The 16,860-nt window shown below is 34.7% G+C and overlaps 5 protein-coding genes across 6 annotated transcripts; 1 reads left to right on the plus strand and 4 right to left on the minus strand.

Annotated features, from left to right (window-relative positions):
* The first annotated feature begins 219 nt into the window (after positions 1-219).
* LOC129565574 (uncharacterized) lies at positions 220-4,132 on the plus strand. The gene is made up of 3 exons (XM_055440589.1): positions 220-908; positions 1,059-2,015; positions 2,570-4,132. The coding sequence occupies exons 2-3, from the start codon at positions 1,089-1,091 to the stop codon at positions 4,040-4,042; spliced, it is 2,400 nt and encodes a 799-aa protein (XP_055296564.1). The 5' UTR covers positions 220-908; positions 1,059-1,088; the 3' UTR covers positions 4,043-4,132.
* A 599-nt stretch (positions 4,133-4,731) lies between these two features.
* On the minus strand, positions 4,732-6,661 carry LOC129565575 (uncharacterized). Of its 2 annotated transcripts, none has more exons than XR_008687647.1 (6): positions 6,143-6,659; positions 5,911-6,074; positions 5,721-5,837; positions 5,472-5,534; positions 5,235-5,413; positions 4,732-5,174 (listed from the first exon to the last, which is right to left on the minus strand). XR_008687647.1 is itself a non-coding variant. In XM_055440590.1 (6 exons), exons 1-6 carry the CDS (start codon positions 6,364-6,366, stop codon positions 5,086-5,088), a joined length of 825 nt encoding a protein of 274 aa, XP_055296565.1. In that variant the 5' UTR covers positions 6,367-6,661; the 3' UTR covers positions 4,732-5,085. The 2 variants fall into 2 exon arrangements, 1 of the variants encoding a protein (XP_055296565.1); XM_055440590.1 differs by having other exon boundaries at positions 5,732-5,837; positions 6,143-6,661.
* Positions 6,662-6,993: 332 nt separating this feature from the next.
* On the minus strand, positions 6,994-9,010 carry LOC129565577 (uncharacterized). Its single transcript, XM_055440591.1, has 7 exons — positions 8,865-9,010; positions 8,630-8,793; positions 8,448-8,559; positions 8,317-8,379; positions 8,071-8,252; positions 7,969-8,013; positions 6,994-7,764 (listed from the first exon to the last, which is right to left on the minus strand). The coding sequence occupies exons 1-7, from the start codon at positions 8,990-8,992 to the stop codon at positions 7,703-7,705; spliced, it is 756 nt and encodes a 251-aa protein (XP_055296566.1). The 5' UTR covers positions 8,993-9,010; the 3' UTR covers positions 6,994-7,702.
* Positions 9,011-9,641: 631 nt separating this feature from the next.
* Positions 9,642-10,913, minus strand: LOC129565578 (uncharacterized). Its single transcript, XM_055440592.1, has 6 exons — positions 10,748-10,913; positions 10,507-10,673; positions 10,309-10,414; positions 10,177-10,239; positions 9,933-10,114; positions 9,642-9,869 (listed from the first exon to the last, which is right to left on the minus strand). Exons 1-6 carry the CDS (start codon positions 10,876-10,878, stop codon positions 9,778-9,780), a joined length of 741 nt encoding a protein of 246 aa, XP_055296567.1. The 5' UTR covers positions 10,879-10,913; the 3' UTR covers positions 9,642-9,777.
* A 594-nt stretch (positions 10,914-11,507) lies between these two features.
* On the minus strand, positions 11,508-12,731 carry LOC129565652 (uncharacterized). Its single transcript, XM_055440756.1, has 6 exons — positions 12,610-12,731; positions 12,351-12,514; positions 12,182-12,287; positions 11,979-12,041; positions 11,710-11,888; positions 11,508-11,620 (listed from the first exon to the last, which is right to left on the minus strand). Exons 1-6 carry the CDS (start codon positions 12,729-12,731, stop codon positions 11,508-11,510), a joined length of 747 nt encoding a protein of 248 aa, XP_055296731.1.
* Positions 12,732-16,860: the final 4,129 nt, after the last annotated feature.

Below are 16,860 nucleotides of genomic sequence, written 5' to 3' on the forward strand. Positions count from 1 at the left end.
AAGTGGTAAATAACCACGAGTAAACATAACTAATAACTTTTCTACTGAGTTAGTGACTGGCTTGAGGTGGTTATCTCGAACAACGGGACACTGCATTTCATTATTATGCATTTCCAATCAAGTGGAGACTAATTTTTGTCCACTTGAAGCCCAAAAACTTGTTTAGATTATATAAAGAGGCCCAATTGACAGTTTTCAATTGACCTTAGATCTATTTGTACACTTGAACAATCTTCTTTACGAAAAAAGTAAGTATTTTCTTCAGCCTAGAGTTTTGAAATTCACGACAGAGAACATAGAACTACTTTTGTGAGCAAAGTGATCGACTCCAATGTTATGGATCTGATGGAATTTTCATCGAATGGTTTGTAATTTAATGAAGTAGGAATAAGAAAAAAGTGAACGCTTCGTTATTCTTTCTCTTTGTCATATGGTGCAGAAATTTACATTCAAAACAAATGCCCGCCATGCGTACGCCGGTCATGTATTTGAGCAAACGCTGAGTGGTTCTCCTTTTCACACATGTGTTGTTGCATGTTCTTATCACAGAACTGTCAAATTCCGTTTGACACTACTGTCATGGTTTCTTTTTTCATTTTGTCAAATCGATGTGCGTCTGTCTTGAAGTAAACAACAATATTCCACAATCATGGATAATCTGAGTAATCGCAAAATTAAATAAAATAACCTAAAAAGGCAGCATTTGCTTGAATATTGATAACAAATTAAAATACTGTGTAAGACGCTCGCTACAATGGGGGATAAATGACATTCCAGAAAAAGTCTGAAGTTGTGTGCTACGATCGATACCTTGCAGTTTCAAGTGATCTACGTGTTATATTGAGCGATCGTTATTAGTGTTTGACCTTTAAAACTTTCGATTTCAGTTGACGAATATCTTTTTATTGGTGAGTATTAAAATGCAGAAATATGTGATCAATTGTTCAGAAATTGAGCATGAATCTCTGGTGATTGTGTTTTTTCAACTGATAAGATGTTTAATGTGTTATCATAAGTGTTTACTTATTCATATTTCTTGTCACTTTTTTTTTCTTCAGAAATATAGTATTCATCAACAACAACAAAAAATGGCCGAGTTCATGGACACGGATGAGTTCAATTTGCTGAATTTTTCGGATCAAATTTTGCCGAAAATTTTCGTCCATCTAAACGATACCGATTTGTTTACCGCAACCAAAGTGTGCAAGCGATTCAAAGCGGTTGCAAGAGATGCATTCGCTTTGAAGTACAACGGTCAATCGTTGAACCAATACTACGTGGTGATCGTAAATTCGGACGATGCAACGCAAGAACCGAGACCGTATTGGCCATTTTTCAACACTTTTGGCGACAAAATGACGGCGCTGAACCTGAATTTGCACATTGATTTTATGCATTGCTCGAAGATGGTACGAAATCATTGGCTATTTCGAACGATCGAACAAAAATGCATCGCTTTGAAGAAGTTGAATGTAACGTTGAACGGTGAAGAGGCTCCGATCAGTTTGACGGGCATGATTCCAATCTTCTCGAAATTAACACATTTAACACTGCATAAGATGAAGATGAAAAATTCAAAGTGGACTCTCAACGAGTATCCCACGTTGATTTGCTTCCAAGCGATTCGTGTTAAAGGATTCCAACAGCCAGACATCCATGAGTTCGTTGCGAAAAATCCACAACTGCAACAAATCTCGTTGGTGCGATGTGAAAAAATTGGGCTTAACGTTTTGGATAAAATGCATGATACAGCCAAAGGACTCAAGCTGTTGGAGCTAATCACACTTGATGGCGCATTTTCAAGTGAATTGGAGGCAATCAAAATGGAGAAATTGGAATCGCTAAAAATTTCCGTGGGCCATTCAACAATCATTGGTATTTTGCAGAAACTGGCTCGGGGCTGTGAAAATCTTCGGTATTTGGAAGTGATGCCTGTCAAAATGGATTATAAATGCGAAATTCGAGGCGATGTCATCGATGTCATTTGCGCATTCAGGCAACTTATCAGGCTTGATGTAAGTAAAATGCTTGAACAATTTAAAACTAGATATAAATGTGTGAAGAAAATGACAACGGATGATTAGTCCACGGTGGACTGTCCACTAGTGTTGGGCGTCGAACACTTTCGAACGCTTGTTCGTTCGTTCGACATGGTTTTAAAAAAAGGTTTTGTTCGTTCGTTCGTTCGACAATTTAAAAAAAATATTTTTTGTTCGTTCGTTCGTTCGACATTCATTTTGTTCGATGTTCGGTCCGAACAAAAATTTTTTACATCAGAAAATTCGATATATTGATCAAATTTATAATGTAATCGTTACAGCTCATGCTTTTATTAGCTTTTATTATAATTTTTCATAGTAATACCAATTTTATTCGGGAGATTTCGAAATAAAAAAAACTTTGTTCGGACCGAACATCGAACAAAATGAATGTCGAACGAACGAACGAACGAACAAAAAATATTTTTTTTAAATTGTCGAACGAACGAACGTTCGAAGCCATCACTACTGTCCACCTGAGTGATGAACAACTTTGTGAGGTAGCATTAAACGTTTTTTTTTCATTTCAGATCTTTGGCCGCAAGTTGAATATGAAACTACTCCTCATTTTGCTGCGTCGTCTGCCGAATTTATTTTCGCTTCGCATTCGTGATGATGAAAAGGTCACATTGACGCAGGAAAATATTCTGGAATTATTTGCTCAGGGTAAAAATCTGGTCAGTTTTATGGTGCAAATCGTACATTCCTATCGGGTAAATAAGAATTTTTCGTTCGATTTGGATTTTTTCGAACGTTTCAACACAGTTGTCAAAGATCGTAGCTACGCCAAAATTGTTTGGGATCAATATGAAAAGACTATCATAACCAAGAAGAAAATCATAAAAGATGGTCGGCTAATGCATTGGATTGGATACGAAGCAGATCGCAGTTTGTCACGCACGCACATCTTGGAACTGCCCGACAAATGCTTCCAGAAAATTGCCCAATTTTTGGATGGTGAGAGTCATCGTGCTCTGTATGAAACGTGCCAAAGAACGAGACGGGAAGTTCAAGAGCACATTTCAAAGCAGCTTTTTCAAATTGATATGGATAAATTGACACTGGCCCAGGATACAGTCCGTCGTTTTGGTGATGATATTTCGAGATTGGTGCTCAAGACACCGGCATCCAAAAGCAAACCCGTCAAAGAATTTTGGAATTGTTTGATGGCAAAATGTGGTAAAAAACTGATTGAACTCCACATACGAAAATCGCAAGTAGACGTTATGAAAGGTCGCACTGAAGTCAATTTTATGAAGAAGAACAATCAATTCCCGAATTTGACTATGTTGGTGCTTGAAGACATCCACTCCGTTGATTTCAGTGTTTTCACTATGTTCAATTGTCCAAAACTCACACATTTGGAACTTTACGAATGTGATATCGAATGTCCGTTCATACCGAATGAAGATTTAAGCCAAGCGAACATCTTCAACAATTTGACATCAATTAAATTGGATCGAGTCGATGAATGCATGGAAAATGTAATCAAAATTATGGACGAAGAGACCACTGGCCAAGTCAAAGAGTTCACTGTTGGTGGATACGAAGATCGAAATAAATCCGATGACCTCATGCATATGATGCTGATTAACGTTATTTCTAGATTCAGAAATCTGACCACATTGAACTTAATCGTTGCTTACATGGAAAATATGAACACGATCAAACACTTGTTTGAACATTGCAATAAGTTAGTCAAGCTGTCGGTGGCTTTTGAACCAGATTTTGATCTAAACAACGCGAAACGAATGTTCAAGTGCATCAAGGATAACTGTAAACGCATTGAGATTATTCAGCTGATTCAAAGAGCATTTACAACCGACTCCGATGGCAATGAACTCGACAATACAGAAGAGTTTGATGAGAAATTCCTGAAAATGGTCTACGATTTATTCCCTTGTGCAACTCTACGCATCGTTCAGATTAACTACCACGGTGATTGTATACGGGAGAAACGGGTCACTAATACATGGACTAAAATGGTCAAACGATCACTTTGAAACATTTATTCTTTTTATATATATAACATTACAATATAACATGTTATATCAATGAAACCAAATAAACATTAAATTTTGTAATTAAACAAATTTCTCTTATTTTCTTAAAATCTCATTGATATAATATAAAATCGACTTACAAGCCAAGCAACAAACGATGGCTATTGAATGTAATACAAAATTGACAGACATTTCAAAAAGTATTCAACGCAGGAATTGCTATTTTTTTTTCGGCTATGTGTGCTTATATGAGAATCGCATCGCAATTTGATCACTCTTTTGGAACTTCTTACGTATCCAGACTAAAATCCGATGGAAATTGTGAATTTGAAACATGAAAATGTGTGTTAGGACAAGGCTCTTGAACACTTGTTTTTTTATAACGTCATAGACAGTTTGCAAAATTATTCATTTTCAACGCAACTTAGTAACATGCAAAACGGAATTTCTAATGAGAATTTGGTTTGTGAATGTGAAATGTTTGAATTCTGTGAATTTCTGCTTACATATTCATTTTTGTTTTGTTCATCAAAAGATATGTATCGAAGAAATCATATGTGTTTTTTGGATAAATTTCCTTAGCTGGGGTAATACTAAAAAATTGGATACTAAGTGACAGCCCTAACGAAGTATAGAATAGCAAAATGTTTCGTTGCTGTTAAAAAAACCCAAGCAAACTGCCACAATTAGCTAGGAAATCGTATTTACTTCAAAGTTCGCAATGTTTCAATGCTATAAATTTGGCCTCATCAATCAACATAAACTTTATAAAATCAAATAATTTCAACTGGTGAAACTTTTGCTGTCTAATTATTAAAGTCAGAAATACTATGGTCATCTTGCTATTTAAAAAAATATATTGTCAGCATTTTTTATTTATTTCATTATAAACATGTTAATACCGATCAATTATTAGCGAATAGGTGTTATAACTGTAAATCTGAAATTATCTTTGCTTCCAAAGGAAAATTTTATGCGATATTTCTATCCCATATGAATAAAAATATCTCATAGTAATCTCTGCAACTAATGGCATAGTAGACTTAGTCTACCCAGTCAAGCTTTTGAGAAGATTTGGATCGATCTCCATTAAAGCACCCAGGGGGAACTCCTGCTGGTGGAGGCTCACATACTGTAAAATGGGATGAAATTATTAGGTTAAAAACTTGAAAATGAACTATTGCTTACTCACCAGTGCTTTGATCCAATTGTTTATGGATTGTTTGACTAGAATTGAGTTCTTCGTCAGTGAAAGTGGCTTGGAATAAGAAACATTCGTGATAATCTGGTACGTTAATCGTTTGAATATGTGGATCAGCGGTATACGATGTTATGTTTCTGTATTGCCTTCCATTATTTGATGACGAGATTCTGAAAAAGGAGATTAATCAATGTGACTAGACAATGGACAATTGTATCTAGAACTCACACATAATTGAATGTTTTCGATTTAGTATCAGCCCGTTGAAAGGCAACTTTATTCACATCCCAACTGAAATTGAATACAAGTGATGATAAATCAAAGAATATTAATTGTATAGCACATAGTCCAAATGACGATCGATTAGAAACAGTAAAGAGAAGGGAAATTGAAAGACATCCAAAGAAAAAATGTAGACAAAATGAAATAAAACGATCGAATCGTATGAGCTTTATCAATTTTGCAATTAAAATCAACTTTGAACTAACTATGTTGCATACGGTCCCCCGATCAGTATACCATTTCGATAAATATCATAAGAAACGAAGTCATCCATCAAATTAGCCAGTATTTTGTTTCCTCGATCGAGATGCACTAAAGATGATTGGAACAAAATCTTTATTTTTTCTCTGGAGTAAATTATAAACTAGCGAGAGAATTAATTTACCATAGTTCGCAGATTTATCAAAAGAATCTTTCTTGAGATCATCTTCTGAAAAGTTAACCCAGTAGAATGAGTCATCGGCGCCCATCATCACGTAGATATTCGTTGAACGACTATGCAAAGGGGTCGCTTTGCCAATGAATTTTTCACCATTAGCCAATGTGTATCTATTTAATGTATACAAATTCAATAACATTTTAAGGGTATTTTATAAGCACACAATTCTGCAACTTACTCAAAATTGAAACCATTGCTTTCGCTTTGATCTCTTGTAAAATGAAATACTTTTGGATTTGCGTAATAGTCACTCGACACTACAGCAGAAGCTGCCAACAAACAGATTGCTGCGCTTAATTCCAACATTTTGCGACCACTTGATTCCTGCACTGCATGAAAGAGAACTATGGCGGTCAAGAAGAATCCAAGTCTTTTATGTGCTGAGAAAAAATTTATTTTCATCAAAACAGGTTTTCAAACTCCTGAAATCAATTGTATCGATGGCAATAATTGGAGAGACGATTTCATCGATTCTAAGTACACTTAAAACTGATATTTTACGTTTCTATTGAACAAAATGGTGCTTTTTTTTAGAAAACGCATACAGAATTTCTATCCAATGCCATGCTCATTCGTATCGATACAATGCAATGTTGAATTTCATGGTCATTAATAAAATGCTTATTCTGCATTTAGCATATGAACTATAATTGATTCGACAGAGAGTGTTAACAAGGGGGAGTCATCAAAAGAAGACTACCGATAAATTACGAAAATCGTCCGGAACATGTACAAATTTCGTCCTGAAATTCTTTCCGCTTTCATGTAGTACATTTTTGAAATACAAAAAACCATGATAATCCTCCAAAACTGAAATTACAACATTATAAATTGATGTGAGAAAGAATTTTTTTTTCAAACTTCCAAAAAGTCGAATAGCTTCATACTCTTTTATTTGAAATTCATTGCAATTCTGGAGTGAATAATCAATTACCTTTTCAGAAATTTAAGATCGATTTCCATTAAAACACCTGAGTATAGAGAGAGAGGTGGACACAAGGTAAAGGTAGAGGTGGACACAAAGTAAAATGAGCATTCAACATTTATTCTCGCATTTATTTTGGATTATTATAGTTCATCGAATCAATTAGCAAGACCGTTTAGTTTCTTCACAAATCAATTCAATGCAGAAACAATGATAAATGGGATGTATTCTTTAAACTAATTTCATTTTCGTTTTAATTTTATTTGAAAAAAAAAACAAATTTCAACTAATAACGTAATCTACAAAGTAACATTAAAATGGGCGAAAAGTCACTAAAAAATACTGCATCTCTCAAGGAAGCAGCGGACTTCTCGTCGCAAGCGTAGATTTAGCATTTCACTTGATTTAACGATTTGTTAGTTACCGAAACATCGTCTTTGCAGTGCACTCGATCTATCAAGTGAAATCCCAATATTCGGTTGGCCGAATGACCAATGGCTACTACGATGACGTACGATGTTATATCTAACGTGAATTGCGCGACGCTGCAAACGAAATTATACTTCGGCTTACCGAATATTAGGATCTCACGTTATATATCGAGTGCACTGCATAGACGATGTTTCGGCAACTAACGAATCGCTAAATCAAGCGGAATGCTACATCTTTGCGTGTGACGACAAGTCCGCTGCTCCATTGAGCTTCGAATACTTCGAAAATAAAATTTATTACAACACTACAACTTATTGGAACATCGCTGAAGAAAATGTTGCTACTCAATAATACTGAAAACCATCTCTAGCCCCAAATAATCTACCCAGTCAAGCTTTTGAGGAGATTTGGTTCGATTTCCACTGGAGGAAAGTAGTCATCAACTGGAAGCTCACAATTATAAATCAATTGCCAGAACAATAAGACGACAGCCAACATCTCTGAATCAACTGATCGAATCATTGAATATTTCGAGCAATTTGTTTCAATCGTGTGTGCCACATTTCAATCCCATGTGCTCGGAATATTTGATGATTTGATCAGTTGGTTTAGAGATAGCATTAACTTCAATATCGCAAAAGACTTACATTTAAAATCTAATTCAGCAATCTCTTTGTTCACACAGTCTTCCTCTGAAAGGTGAAGTGATATGAGCACTTTCTTGAAAAACAAGTTGGGATCTTACTTACTCAGTCTTTGATCCAATTGTTTATAGATGATTTCAGTTGAATTGAGTTCGTTGTCAGTGAAAGAAGCTGTGAATAAGTAACATTCATGATAATCTGGTACGAGCCCAAGCGTTTGAATGTGTGGGTCATCAGTGTATGCTGTTGTGTTTCTGTGCTGTTTTCCAGTGTTTGTCGACGAGATGCTAAAGCAAGGTGGAAACCAATAAATGTGTCACAATACTACAGTTGATTGTATGCAAAACTCACACATAGTTGAATGTTTTTTCTTTGAAATCAGTCAGTCGAAAGGCAACATTATTCACATCCCAACTGAAATAGCGTTCAAATGGTTATCAATAATATTAATAAAGCGGGCAATAGAGAATCTTTCAACTCACAATGTCTCTTTAGGTCTTCCGATCAGTTTGCCATCCATGTAAATATGATAGGAAACGAAGTCGTCTTCCAAATGGGCAATTATGTCATCTTCATTGTCTCGGTTAAGTTTGACTTATGACATGAAATTTAATAAAACTATATTCTTTATCTCGATAAATGGAAGACTCATGATCGAATTTACCATAGTTCGCAGATTTATCAAAAGAATCTTTCTTCAGATCATCTTTCGAAAAATTGACCCAGTAAAATGAGTCATTGGCGCCCATCATCACGTAGATATTCGATAAAAGATTATGCAAAGGGGTCGCTTTGCCAATGAACTTTTCCCCGTTAGCCAATGCGTATCTGTTTAATCAATTAAAATTCAATAAAAAAAAATTTTTTATGTTTCACAAACACACAATTCAGCAACTCACTCAAAATTGAAACCATTGCTTTCGCTCTGATCTTTTGTAAAATGGAACACTTTTGGATTTGCGAAATTATCACTCGACACTATTGCAGAAGCTGCTAATAAACAGAGAGCTACGCTCAATTTGCACATTTTGTAAACACATGACTTGTGCGCTGCACAGAAGAGAATCATGTAAGTCAAAGCGAATCCAGGACTTTTATATAATTTGCAGAAATGTTTTTTTCTTATCAAGACAAACAAATTATTCTGGTCAAACAGGTTGTAGAACTTGAGATGCTGCAGTTGTCTCTAATCTCTTGTTAGTTTCGCCCAAAACCGCATCCGTCTCAATCATGCAAACACTCACTACTCTGAAAAAACTGATGTAGGGTTATGTTAAACTGTTTGTGTTGGCATTTATTTCACAACAAGAATTCAAAAAGATTGTGGCAATTTCTGGTACTAAATATATTTCTAACCTTTTTTTCACTACAAAGTCAAAAAAGATTTGTGCCGCTCTAGCGGCAAAAATATATTTAGTACCGAGAATCACCACAAACTTTTTGAATACTTGTTGCGAAATAAATGTCAACACAAACAGTTTAACATAACCTCACATCAGTTTTTTCAGAGTATCGTTCAAGAATATATGTCAAAAAACGTGCTCTCCCTCCAATCCGTCAATCACCCGTTTGATTCATTATGACATAGTTACGTTCATGTGCTTTAATAAAAGTTCAATTCGGTAGAAGTGTGAATCAAACAGGTTTTTATAAAATACAGAAAAAAACATGTTGCGTACAGTGTTTGTTTGTGTTTTGTATTTTGTAATGAAATTTAAATATGACATTTCGACAAGTATTTCGTTCGATTTTATTTTTGGCTTGGATACTTTTGAAAATTGACATAATTTTAACGATATAATCAGTACTCTCTTATCCTAACTGTGGGCCGGCAAGATTTTGGAGAAGATATGGATCAACTTCTTTTGAAGCACTTAGAGACACATCCTGTGGTGGTTGACATTCTAGAAGAGCGATACCAAAATTAATCTTAATGAAAGATTGATAACCAAAAAAAAAACACTTACTCAAACTTTGTTCAACATTCCTATAGATCATTGGTCCAACAGAGAAGAGCTCTGCATCGGTGAATTTAGCTTGGTATACATAGCAATCATGACGGTCTGGGATAGAAACGATTTGAACATGTGGATCACTTGTAAAAGATGTGGTGCCTCTGTGTTCTCTGTCATTATTTCTCGATGTAATTCTAATAAAAAAATGAATATTAATAACGTAAATAATTTTGGGATTCAACTCAAAAGAACTTACGTATAATAGAATACTTTTGATCGAGCATCAGCCAATTCAAAACCAACATTGTCCAAGTTCCAACTAAAATTGAATTTTCAAACGAAAAAATGTGATTTTTGTCGATAATTCGTCGATTAGTATTAAAATTACTCTGGTTTGTAAGGTCCTCCAGTCAGTTGGCCATTTCTGTGAATTTCGTATGAAATAAAACCGTCTTTTAACTGCGCCACCACATCACTTCCGTGAACCAGTTTGACTGAAATATTGAAATGTTCAATCAATAACATCTATTTTTTTTCGTTTTCAATCAACATCCAGGACATCTCATTTATCGAAGAAGAACATTACCCGATCGAACAATTTTATCAAAATCATCTTCATTATTCAGTTCACTGTCGGTAAATTTGACCCAATAGAATGGAGCATCTGAGCCTTGCATCAAATAAAGGCCTGGTTCCTGTCGGCTAGCTGCAACCGCTCGCCCATTTACTTGTTGACCACTGTCCGTTACGTATCTATCGATCAATAAAAACACAATGAAATACAATGCATTTCACTGTTTACAGTCACAAATTTGGTATCAACTCACTCAAAATTAAAGTCTCTACTTCCACGTTGAGCTCTAATAAAATGAAAGAATTTTTTCTTCTCCGTTAAACTATCACCTAAAACTACAGCAAAAACTGCTACCAAACAGAGGCACACACTTAGTTTAAACATTTTGCAACCTTTCGGTTCGAAATCACAGTATAAAATGAAACGTTCAACTGAAGAAGAATCATAGTCTTATATAGCCTACACTAAAGTATATATGTCCAATGAACAGGTTTTTGTATTGACGTTGATTGAACTATAGCTCGATTGTGTGAAATTCAGGGTCATCGAAAATTGATACTCAACTTCGTTGTCGCATATTAATTAGTTTTCGATACCGGCTGCTTCTATAATAAACTGTTGATCTCGGAAGAGGATCGTCATGACACCACAAGAATTTATTTCTTGCGGCATCTCAATTATCATTTAAACGATCAATTTTAACTTGTGTTGCGAAAGAACCTGTTCAATTGATTGTATTCTAAATGATATATGACGTTGATGTTGAAATGAAAATTTATGTTGTGTTGATCAAAACATAATTTTGATTCCGTTTTATTCGATTTTGAAATAGAAATTAATTTATTTGATTATGAAATTTAAAGGTACAGCTTTAAGCAAATGCGTTCACCAATGAGTTCATTTCGTTCATAATTTTTAGTCATCTTTTTTTTTCTGAAAGTTTCTTCATTTTTGAATGAAATGCGATTGGTTGATGAATGTTGGTTAGATCAACTTGATTCACTGGCTTGTCGTTAATATTCGTCACGTGATAAACTGATCAAGTTTCTGAATAGTACCGGTTCAATATCTACTTGCGAATAATATACGGGAGTTGTAGCTCTTACAGGATGGAGAGGAGTACACCCTGAAAATGGGGTTCATGATTTGTTTATAATAAGTCAAAAAAATAATCACAAAATAAATTTGATCAACTCAAAAAAATAATTAGCTTACTCAACACCTGGATGACTTTCTTATGAATCTCTTTGCTCGAACGCAGTTCATCGTCGGTGAAAATAGCTTGAAATGAATAACATTGATGATGATCTGGAACAAGGACTTTTTGTACATGCGGGTCATCGTCGTGGGACGTTCTGCCCACAATTTGTCTGTTATTGTTCTTCGAAGAGATTCTAATCGAAACAAAAAGTTTCAAAAATACACAAAAATGGTTTTTGAAGGAAATAAAACTGAATTTTCGATGAAATCAGAACCAGACTCACGTGTAGTCGAATACTTTTGTTCGAGAATCGGCCAATGTGAAAATAATGTTATCGAGATCCCAACTAAAACACAATATTCAATGAAAACAAAAGAGATTCAATGAATCGGGAGTAAAAGAGGAGAATAATTGATCGAATCCTAATTTTAGCTGCATAACAAAACCATTTGATTTGTCAAACATATCTTGATGATAGCAACTTACTCTGCATTATAAGTTCCTCCTGTTAATCTGCCATTATTGTATAATTTATAGTGACAGAATTCATCTTTCAGATCAGCCAACACCTCGTGCTGTGTATCAAATTCCACTGAAATATTTTTTCCAATTTTAAACATTCCATTTGCTGGACAGTGAAATGAATGAAAATTACCCGGTCGCACAAGTTCATCAAATGAATCTTGTTTGAGCTGATCGTTTGTCAGTTTGACCCAAAAGAATTGAGCATCTGGACCGACCATCAGATAGAGTCCGGGTACTTTTTCACTCAAAGGAGTCGTTTTGCCACTGTATAACGTTACGCCATTCACTATATATCTGATGAATAAACATTTGATGAAACATTTATTTATTTGATTTCGATAATTTCTCATGCATTTTATCAGATGTTTTAACACAACTTTTTCACTCACTCGAAGTTAAATTCATTTTTCACATCTTTCACTTTTGTAAAATGGAATTCTCTCAGTTCTTTTTTGGCCGACTCTACAGCAAGAGCGATTAAGAAACAAATAGCCACACTTAACTTGAACATTTTGCAACCACTTCGATCAAAGTTATAAAATGAACTGCGTTTTAAAGAATCATTTCACCATAGGAAATTCGTTGGCTTTTATACTCTATTTCAACATAGATTTCTTTTGGTTTGAACAGGTTTCAATTTTCTAATGAATGAACAGCCATTGATCGAACTTTGTCAAAACATTTCACCAAATTTGAAATGTGATAATAATAGTTGGGTTGAATTGAACTTATTAGCTATGCTTGAATTAACCCTCTAATGCATACAACCGCCTCTAGACGGGCAACATTTGAACGGCTGTAGAACTTAAACCCCAAAAGAAACGGCCAATAAGTTTATACGCTGTCTATCCGCCGAAAATACACTACAATAAATATTCACGCTTATTGGACGCCGAATTGAATATATATTCTAGTGTATATTCGGTGTATTCTTCAGCGTGAAACATATTGAAACATATTCAGGCGCCCTCTGATGGCCATGAATGCATTCATTGATTCAATATGTTTAACGCTGAAGAATACACCGAATATACACTAGAATATATATTCAATTCGGCGTCCAATAAGCGTGAATATTTATTGTAGTGTATTTTCGGCGGATAGACAGCGTATAAACTTATTGGCCGGTTCTCTTGGGACCGTACATCGGATCACATTGCTTCAGAGGGAATTATTATTCTCTTTATTTTTGTCTTTGGCAATATTTGTCTATGTAGTGTGATTGTAAAGTTATAAATAAAAATGTGTGCAAAAACAAAAATTTGACGAAATAAATTATTCGAACTCGAAATTAGACACATTTTTGACACTTTTAAACAATAGATTTGATTGTTCTCTGATTTATGTCAATCACATTTCCTGACTAAACCATGAGGAATCCAGGATTATGAATTTTTCCCAGCCTGGGAAAAATTAATGCATTAAAGGGTTAAACAACACCAGCTGATTCTATTCAAAACTAACCAATAGTAATATCTCAATTTTCTTTATGCGAACATTCACTTGACGTCATCCATATTCAGATTAACCATTTCATTTGCTTCGAATCGATTACTGCGTTTAAGTTTCACCCGATCAGTTGTTTGGCTCATTCATTTTGGACTTGTCATTGAATTGAGTTTTTATCATGCTATGTTAAACAGATAAAAGGCAGAAAAACAAAGGTGCAATCATAAAAAATTTAACTCAAAGGAGATATTTACCGGACCAACACTCGCCCATGCTCTGATATTCTTCTAAGCAAAAGAAAATATTCAGAAAAAGATTGTTTTTCGGGCGCAAACTGACCCAATTATATCAATTGATTTTTGTGAATTAAAACAAAACACCTCATTGTCAATTTGGATTTATTTATTGGACGGGACAATTGTTTCGACAGCTCATGCGAGTACGACTGAGGTATCGAAACATTTGTCTCGTACAATGAATAAATCTAAATTGACAATGAGGTGTTTTGTTTTAATTGACAAAAATCAATTGATATAAAAAAGAAAATATAATTCAACTTAGACAATGGCAGATTCATTCACTGAACGACATATCTCTCTATTGTCTTACAAACAATGTAATCGACTACACTCTGAGTCAGAGTCTCTGAGAAAAAGCTATAAAATCATCGTTTGATTGACGGTACCGCTAGGTAGTACTTGAAACACTTTTGTTTTCATAACATTCCAACCTCACATAGAAAATCCTTTGAATATAGCTTTTTGGACAGAGAATCCGAACATCTATTGATTTCGAAAATAAAATTGTTCGGTTAAAGAGGCTTTTAATGGAATGCGTAATCTTGAGAATTTTCCAATAAAAACTAGTATAGTCGAATGGCAAATATAATCACGTACTAGTATCTGTGGATATTTGAAATTAAAGTTCATTTTAGTTTTTGTTTTTTCAATTAGCGTTTTATTAAATTTAAAAATGATATGAAGTTCAATCACAATAATATTGAGATTTTAATAAGTTTGGATTTCTTTTTACTGAAAGTGAAATAATTTGATCGATATTCTTAAGCACCTTAAATTCTTTTAATTGATGTGCGTTCACAACAAAATGGACTCTATCAGATGGGCCTCCATAGCGACGTTTTTCTACAATTGTTGCAATGATCCGTTTGATTTTTCGTACTTCGGCTGACACTTGATGTAGGCTTGACGTATAAATACTGACTTCTTGAATGCATGGTGTTTGTTGAAGAATTTCATGTGTGTTATAAACTGATAAACCCGACAAGTTGATTCTACGAATTCCGTCCAACGATAATCGACAACTTTGTAACAGCATTTTCCATTGTCTAATGTTCGTTGTTCGATCAAAATGAAATTTAGCATCGGTGAAATTCGTCGATCCCTTCGAATACCCATCTTGCTCAGTGCCCGTTAACACCACTTGACATTTGTTATTTACAAATACGGTCAATTTTCTCAGTGAACTCTTGTTGATCAATATTTCTGGTACATTTTGGATCTCGCTAGCTTCCCATGGTTTCAATGAAATGGTTGCGACTGTCAAACGGGTGAAATGTTGCAGAAAATTGTAATAGTTCACATCATTCTGATGACCGTTGGTTGCATCGCTGAAGTATCGTAGTTTTGGACAGTATTTGGCCAATGTATCGCCATATGTCGGGATGAAATTTGTATCACTTTTATATTCAAATACTTCCAACAGTGGAGATTTTTTTATGAGGCTAACAAGAAGCTCATTTTCAGCTCCAGATACATCATTTATACGTAGTTCTTTCAATTTGGTTCTTTCGATTGTGATTTCATCGATGTGATTTTGCCATCTGAAATTAGCCAATTTCAACGTTTCCAGATTTTCGGCTTGGTTTAACAAAAATACGCAGAAGTCACCAAAATCACGGATGTTATAGCCATCAATGTCCAAATGTTTGATACCACGCAAGTATGGAATGGCTTGATGCATCAGGTCCCAATCTATGTCGGTGTTGTCATAATTTCTCTTTTCGCTCATTTTCAGTTGAAGTTCATTGATACGATCTGGAGAACAATATCCCATGATCATTCTTATGATGTCGTTGAAATATGCGGATTGCATGGTTATTCTTAATCGTTTGATTGATTTGCCAAATGTTAATAAATTCGTTTCTGCTGGGCATCCCTCTTGATATATGTTATCGGCAAACTCAAAAGGCACTAACACTTTGCCAATGATGTAACCATTTATCAGCGATGTGAAAAATTGATTATTTTCATCGTCCAACTGACACATCGACATTAAATCTTTGTAGCTCAAAAACTGAAACACCCCAAAAAAACAGTCGGGATTGAGATCCAATATGCCAGTATTGCGTTGCGGCAGCCAATATGACAAAAGTTGCATTAGATCATTTTTTCTCGGTGTCAATTTCGTAAATGTCGTGTCTTTTTCCATCGCTAGATTTATTTCACAAAAACAACTCTGCCTATTCGAAGACTTTAGATTTTTTCGAGAATAAACTTTGAATTTAAAAAAAATATTTGAAAATAACTTCGGTGAACTGAATGTTACTTTGGCTAAAATGTTCAAATTCTCAAAAGTGATGTGGTGTTTGTGTGACTTCTGTAGTCAATCGCTATCGGAACCAAACTGATGGAATATTCCCAAAAGTATCCCATTTTATAGTTGAAAAATGTAATTAGGCAAACACAATTCTTAACCATCAGCAAATTACAATACTAAGGTTCTTGGTATACCACATGCATCTCAAACTAAACCTTCGACCTATATTCGTTGAAATATTAATCGGATTAAAAAAATGTGCATGCGTTTGACGATTATACAAACTGTGGTCATTTCATAAAGGATAACGGTTTCCCATAAGAGGTATAAAACATAGATCCTGGGGATCTGGAATTTGTGCAAAATTGAATAAAACTCAAGCCTCTGTGTATAGATAACGCATAGCATTTCAATTTAAGTATCTGTACATGTTTGTGTGCGCATTGCACGAGCGACAGATTATTTTATAGAATGTTGTGTTTGTTTATAATTTGTTGGTCCTGATCGAGATGTGCAATGTGCATACACACACTAATGTTTCTTCTAATTTAAATTGGAAAATTTCTAAATGAACCCGTGAGCATAAAAACGGCTTATAAAAACGTCGCCGAACAAAGCGAAACACCTATTTGTTA

The sequence above is a fragment of the Sitodiplosis mosellana genome, unplaced genomic scaffold (genome assembly GCF_009176505.1).
Source record: "Sitodiplosis mosellana isolate CC-2019 unplaced genomic scaffold, AAFC_SMos_1.0 Smas_scaffold_3, whole genome shotgun sequence".
Taxonomy (NCBI): domain Eukaryota; kingdom Metazoa; phylum Arthropoda; class Insecta; order Diptera; family Cecidomyiidae; genus Sitodiplosis; species Sitodiplosis mosellana.

Coding starts and splice junctions, on each gene's coding strand:
- LOC129565575 (XM_055440590.1), bottom strand. CDS start 6,366: ATGAAAATAAATTTTTTCTCAGCACATAAAAGACTTGGATTCTTCTTG. Junction 6,075..6,142: donor AGCAATGGTTTCAATTTTGA/GTAAGTTGCAGA, acceptor TACATTAAATAG/ATACACATTGGCTAATGGTG. Junction 5,535..5,731: donor GGGGGACCGTATGCAACATA/GTTAGTTCAAAG, acceptor ATTCAATTTCAG/TTGGGATGTGAATAAAGTTG.
- LOC129565578 (XM_055440592.1), bottom strand. CDS start 10,878: ATGTTTAAACTAAGTGTGTGCCTCTGTTTGGTAGCAGTTTTTGCTGTA. Junction 10,674..10,747: donor AGTAGAGACTTTAATTTTGA/GTGAGTTGATAC, acceptor ATTGATCGATAG/ATACGTAACGGACAGTGGTC. Junction 9,870..9,932: donor GAATGTTGAACAAAGTTTGA/GTAAGTGTTTTT, acceptor TCGCTCTTCTAG/AATGTCAACCACCACAGGAT.
- LOC129565574 (XM_055440589.1), top strand. CDS start 1,089: ATGGCCGAGTTCATGGACACGGATGAGTTCAATTTGCTGAATTTTTCG. Junction 2,016..2,569: donor GGCAACTTATCAGGCTTGAT/GTAAGTAAAATG, acceptor TTTTCATTTCAG/ATCTTTGGCCGCAAGTTGAA.
- LOC129565652 (XM_055440756.1), bottom strand. CDS start 12,731: ATGTTCAAGTTAAGTGTGGCTATTTGTTTCTTAATCGCTCTTGCTGTA. Junction 12,515..12,609: donor AAAAATGAATTTAACTTCGA/GTGAGTGAAAAA, acceptor TTTATTCATCAG/ATATATAGTGAATGGCGTAA. Junction 12,042..12,181: donor GGAGGAACTTATAATGCAGA/GTAAGTTGCTAT, acceptor ATTGTGTTTTAG/TTGGGATCTCGATAACATTA.
- LOC129565577 (XM_055440591.1), bottom strand. CDS start 8,992: ATGTGCAAATTGAGCGTAGCTCTCTGTTTATTAGCAGCTTCTGCAATA. Junction 8,560..8,629: donor TGATAAATCTGCGAACTATG/GTAAATTCGATC, acceptor TCATGTCATAAG/TCAAACTTAACCGAGACAAT. Junction 8,253..8,316: donor GAAAAAACATTCAACTATGT/GTGAGTTTTGCA, acceptor ACCTTGCTTTAG/CATCTCGTCGACAAACACTG.